The sequence below is a fragment of the Eurytemora carolleeae genome, unplaced genomic scaffold, assembly GCF_000591075.1.
Source record: "Eurytemora carolleeae unplaced genomic scaffold, Eaff_2.0 scaffold1137, whole genome shotgun sequence".
Classification (NCBI taxonomy): domain Eukaryota; kingdom Metazoa; phylum Arthropoda; class Copepoda; order Calanoida; family Temoridae; genus Eurytemora; species Eurytemora carolleeae.
The window spans coordinates 111068-116942 of record NW_019397030.1 but is presented as its reverse complement, the minus strand read 5'-3'; the positions used below and the strand labels follow the sequence as shown (position 1 = coordinate 116942).

Below are 5875 nucleotides of genomic sequence, written 5' to 3'. Positions count from 1 at the left end.
GTTTTTGGGGTCGTGCGGGTCGTTTTCAGACTCTAAAACAGGGTCGTTTGTTCTATGCGGGTTGCATATGATTTGTTTAATGCTACAACTTTTATACAAAATCTGACATAAAATAAATATGGTATAATTTTGACACAGTTTTATATCAATTCCTCGAGACAGGAACATAAGATAGATGTCTTATAAGTATCGTTCAAAACCTGAGATTAATTTTTCCTTTACAGTCCCTTTAAGTATTTATAGTTAACCTACCTTGTATGTAAGATATTGGAATATTTGTTCTAAGATAAGATCAGGTAAGTAAGCCCAACCCTCAACCTTAAAGGGAGTGCTCATGAAAATGAAAAGGGGTAGCGGTACTAATCTGAATATACTGCAACAATGCATAGATTACAGTGGTAAACAGAAAACAGTGGAATTAATCTTCTTCTTTCTTTATTTCACATTTTGTAGGGTTTTTATCGAATCATTTCTAAAAATATGCCTTTGTTATTTTTAGGAATAGAATTACATCAACGAAATTGTTATGTCCTGATTAAAATCAATATATAAGCTTTTTCTGCTTTTTACTTTAACTTTCCCAAAAAAAGTTGAAAAGATCAATTCACCTTGTTTTTAGTTGATTTGGTTTGCTCTGAATAATTCTTCATTTTTTCCTTCCATCGTCTTCGTTTTCTCTCCCTACTTGTCTCATGCTTGAATGTTGTAACTGTGCGCAGCATTGTCCTGTTGGAAGTATCAGCTGATTTGATCTAGAGAATATTAAAAGACATCTGTGAACCATATCCCTAATGTAACCCTGTTTCAAAAGTCGTCTCCGACAAATTGTATCTCCGTTGAATCCGTTGAGTACTCCGGCCACCCGCCAAACCAAACCTTGCCAAGGATTTTGCATAAATAACCTCATGGAGCTAGTAAAACTTAAAGTGCATTAAAAGAACCCATTTAAACATAATTTTCAGTGAATCATTTGCAATCAAATAGTGAACTTATTTAATCAGACGAATATTTATTTTCAGAAGAATTAAATTTGCTTTAGACTTCAGTACAAACAACTTTTTGACCCAACACAGTTTTCTAGATTGTAAGTTCCATTCACAACAGTACCTTTTATTAATCAATTCACAACAGTGCCTTTAAACCCGTTATTTATTGATTTACAACAGAAAATATGATCCCCAATCCTGCTAAACCCACTAAACCTAAAATCTCCAATCCTACTAAACCTACAAAACCTAGAATTCCAATACTCATTTATTGATAATAAAAAAACCCTTCAACTGTTTAATCTTTATTAACTATTATTATTTATATGCATGTACGCCAATAACAATTTGTATTTTGTAGGAAACCTCGTTACTGAAATATACATTTTCAAGAAGTTCTCATCTATCTGTGTATGGTTGGAGAGAGTGTTTCCCTAACCTATTTGCCTTGGATTTGTCATTCTTCGAGTTACATATCCTTTGCCTCAGTACATCCCGCTTCGAGCAATTTACCTTTTGATCAGCTCACAACATCACAGTTAAACTCCTATTAAAGGGAGTGACTGGCTATGTAAGGTAGTTGAACTGAGTATGCAGTGTTGCGGAAAATTTTCTTTCGGATTCATTTGAGACATATTAAACTTTTTAAAGATATGTAAATCCTGAGTATGAGCGCAAATTCGACGTTCAAAACTCCTTTTTTTGGGGGTGGATACGTTTTCAGAATTAGTTTTGTTTTAATTATGAAATAACGACAATGAAAAATAAAGTAAAAATTATACAGTAATCTAATTAATTGGTGTTATTCATGTTAACATTTGATTGATTTTACATTGTTAAAGCTTTTTTTTTGCATACTTTTATGAAAGAAAACTTTGTAAATTTGTGTGACGCCTCCTAAAAGCCAACACTTCTAGAATAGTTTTAAAAAATGAAGAATACCGATGCCCAACTCTAGGTTTACCTGCACATCCACCAGATTAAGAACTTGTTTAGGAACAGCAGTGTACGCTGTAACAGATTCCTCCTGTCTCACCCGGGATAATCTAGTATGGAAACAAATGTCGTCTTCTTACAAAAATATTTATGTCGTCTTACTTCATCAATCTAAATGTCGTCTTGTAATTATAATATGATTAAACCTTGGTGCCATAGTATCAGAAGCTAATGAGGCACGAAGACTCCGCATAGAAAATCTATTTGACACTTCTCCCATTTTACAGATTTTATCTATCTGAAAATTACAAGAATGAGACGTTTTTACGAAATTTACACTGTTTGTGTCCCACGAAATATGACAGTTGGTAAATAATTTGGAATGTCTTCTTCCCTGTAATAGATATTAAAGACTTTTTACTTTTTTTCGTTCAATAAAGTCTTTAACTAAAATATATTTTACTTTGAAATCAATTTTACTATAATATGACAACCGTTCAATATTCTTGTAATTCTCTTTGGTATTTCACAACTTAACCCTATCTCTGCTGGGGTAATTGAAAACCAGGATATGCGCCCCCCCCCTCTAAATCCCATGTTTGATGTCCAAATATGACAAATGATACATCATTGGAAAGCTCTTGTGCTCTACTTTTAGAATCTGCAAAAAAAATTGCAAATTTGCAAAAATTGAATTTTTTATCGCAAAATCCAGTTATATAGTAAAAATGTTTGCAAAAAAAATTTTGTCCAAAAGATGAAAAATTATACATTTTTGAAAAGCCCTTGACCATGCCATTTCAAATATGCAAAAAAAATTTCAAAATTTTAAAAAACTTGATTTTTAATCAAGAAAAACTAAAAATGTGCAATTTCCTTTGACAGGTTGTTTGCAAAAAATTTGCAATTTTTGTTCGCAAAACTTGTGCAATTCGTTTCCTTATGTCGAAGGCTTTCCAAAAAACTAAATTTTATCAAAATCTGACAAGTGGAAGTGGGTCAAAATAAAGATTTAGTTTGTTACAGGAAAAAGCAGTCATTTAGGCAGTGTGCAAGAGTTAGTATTAAAGCCCGGTTTTAGGCCTAAAGGGAGAGCTTTGGGTATTTAGGAAAAGTCAGAAAATTTCAACAGCCTCAGACCAATACTTTTTGAGCTATGTAAATAAACTACAGGTGGGGGTCAAATTGACCTCCCCCCCCAGCAGGAATAGGGTTAAGTAATTTTGGCAGAAGATATTTTAAATTATTCACCAACTGTCATGTTTCGTGGAACACCCTGTATATTCATGACAACCTGCAAAGGTTTACTTGTTCCTTTCTTTGTCAAATAAAATATAAACCATTAAACGACTATATAGGTTTTGCAGAAGACTTAATTTACCCTCGGAATCCTCATTTTTAATAGTTTCACGTCGTCTTTACAGACTCATCAGCTTTGGATGATTGTAATTGTTTATTGATTAAATTATGAATTCTAAATCAACCATTATTTTCTATAAAAATATGTTTTCAAAAATGTTCTTTTGCGTGCAAACTTACACAGTTACATTTATTCTGAAATAATAACATAGCATTTATTATTCATTTCAGATTAACTTATATTTTCAAATTAAAAACAAAATCTTTGTTATTTCTACATAATTTGCATTATTATTATTTTTGTTTATTATTATTTTGTTTCCCTCCATGGTGAAATTATATTGATTTTGAAAATTGTGTGCAACAAATTTCCTGGCAAATCTTAAATTTAAAAAAATATTTTATTTAAAATAAAATAAATTTTACAATTTCATCTTTTTTTTAAAATATGATAATAAAAACAGTGGAATAAAGGTATCAATTTTCTAAGTCTTCTTTTAATGTTTTTATTATCAAATTTTAATTATAATTGATTATTATAAATGTGATCAGAGCTGGGACCATTAGTGTTGGATATTCATGATTAATTTTAGATCTAGATATCTAAAAAAAGGTTTGCAATTTCTTTGCCAATATTTCTTAATAAAAAGAAAGAACAGAGACGACTAGATTTACAATGTTTTCTGGTTACAATACCTTGGCAAAAAAAATACAGTAAATTTTCACTAATAAATTCAATGTTTTCATAAACTGTTAATTCTAATGAATGTACGTGCAGTATACTGAAAAATCAGCTGACTAGTTATAAGCTTGCCAAATGCAACTCAATATATAACTTTCCAATTTTTACATATAAGATATCAGCCCGGAAGTATTCATTAAAGAGATTGTTCAAATTTTTTAAAAGTAAACTATAATTCACTTTCAAAACTGTACAAAATGTAAAATGTTAGGATTCAGATGTCGGCAGGATTACTATAAGTATAAGGATTCAGATGTCGGAAGGATCACTATAAGTATAAGGATTCAGATGTCGGAAGGAAAACTATAAGCATAAGGATTCAGATGTCGGATTGAATTTTGGTATAAGTAAACCATTTCTTTTATTCGAAAGATGAACATAATTTGGCGCAAAATTTGCGTAATTGATTATTTTGCGCTAAACGTAAATTTTCACGCTAAAAATTGTAATTTTAAGCAAATTGACCAAACTGAGAGTTTCAGTCAAGTTTCAGCACAGAATCAAACATTTCTGAAGGTTTATTACAAATTTTCGTACAAACTAAATTGTGATTATGCTACTTTAAATCATGGTTACTTCAGGTTACAAAAACTTCAAATAAATGAAAAAAAATTAATTAAATAAAATTTAGAAAATTTAAAATCAAAAATCAAAAAGTGATGCATAGTTTTTTTTAGATGTCTGAAGCTTTGTTCCCACTTAGATAAAATACTCAAAAGTGGTATACTGCAATTTTGAGCGAAATGAAGTTCGGGAATGATTGCGCAAAGTACTGAAGAGACGAAAAATGGATTCAAATTGAATCAGAGTACAAAGTTTTAAACTTGCCTGAAAGAAAGCTTTATGTAAAGCCATGTATCATGCAGAAATGTCTGCGACGTATTCCCAGTCTGCATGGAAACAATTCCTTCATGTTCCATTATAATCACAATGTCTCAAGATGTCAGGAGTAGATGGTTAAACAACAATCGCGTTTGGTCATTGACGGCATTTTTTATCCCTTGGAGATTCTCAAATCCTTTTGTTTAATCTCAAGTCCTTTCATCCAATGTATTTTATCTCAAGTCCTTTCATTCAATGTATTTTATCTCAAGTCCTATGGTTAAATGGGTTTATTCTCAAGACATTTACTCTCAAGTACTTTTGTTTAATGGCTTTATACTCAAGTCCGTCTGTTCATTGGCTTTATTATCAAGTCCTTATGATTAATGGCTTTTTTCTAAAGTACATTTTTTAAAGACTTTATTCTCAAGTCCTTATGATTGATGGCTTTATTTCTGAAGTCTATATTTAATGACTTTTTTTATTTGCATGATTAATAGCTTTATTTTCAAGTTTTTTTTGTTAAAAAGCGTTTATCTCAACTTCTTTTTTTGTGGGGGCTTTACTTGCAACTCCCATATTTAAAAGGTTTGAATCTCAATTCGTGTGTTGAATTGGCTTTAATCTCAAGCCCTTTTTTTAGTGGCTTTGTTCTTCAGGCCTTTTATTTCATGACTTTATTTGTTTCAGAGTTTTAAAAATCCCTGGTATGCCTGCAATTATAATGTGTAAACATGATCTTTATAAACATTGCAAATGCCGAACTTTTATTATCATGCATTCTGTTATTTCTACGTATTTCAGATGTATTTTGTTCTTGAGGCTGAACAAAAACTTGAGTAAACACCTTGTGACGAATGTGTTTAAAAAAAGTGTGCAGTTTTTTCCCACGCAGTATATGGTCCGTATTTATAGTTGTCAAATAACATGTTTTCTATAAGTGCTTTTGTCAAAAATGAAATCAAGTCCACTTTATTCAATATTCTTCTGCCCCCCCCCCCTCACTACATTTCCTTATGCTTATAATCTT

At 30.9% G+C, this 5875-nt stretch overlaps 2 protein-coding genes across 2 annotated transcripts in view; one reads left to right on the top strand and one right to left on the bottom strand.

Annotated features, from left to right (window-relative positions):
• Nucleotides 1–248: 248 nt before the first annotated feature.
• On the bottom strand, nucleotides 249–2240 carry LOC111711258 (uncharacterized; the record flags this gene model as incomplete). Its single annotated transcript, XM_023485557.1, has 4 exons — nucleotides 2129–2240; nucleotides 1951–2032; nucleotides 609–752; nucleotides 249–318 (listed from the first exon to the last, which is right to left on the bottom strand). Coding segments are annotated over exons 1-4 (370 nt in total), but the record flags the coding sequence as incomplete, so codon positions are not given.
• Nucleotides 2241–4953: 2713 nt separating this feature from the next.
• LOC111711257 (frizzled-8) overlaps nucleotides 4954–5875 on the top strand; it is a 17233-nt gene continuing 16311 nt past the window's right edge. Inside the window, exon 1 of the mRNA XM_023485556.1 lies at nucleotides 4954–4995. Coding sequence (XP_023341324.1) covers nucleotides 4954–4995 — 42 coding nt within the window. The remainder of the gene's footprint in view (nucleotides 4996–5875) is intronic.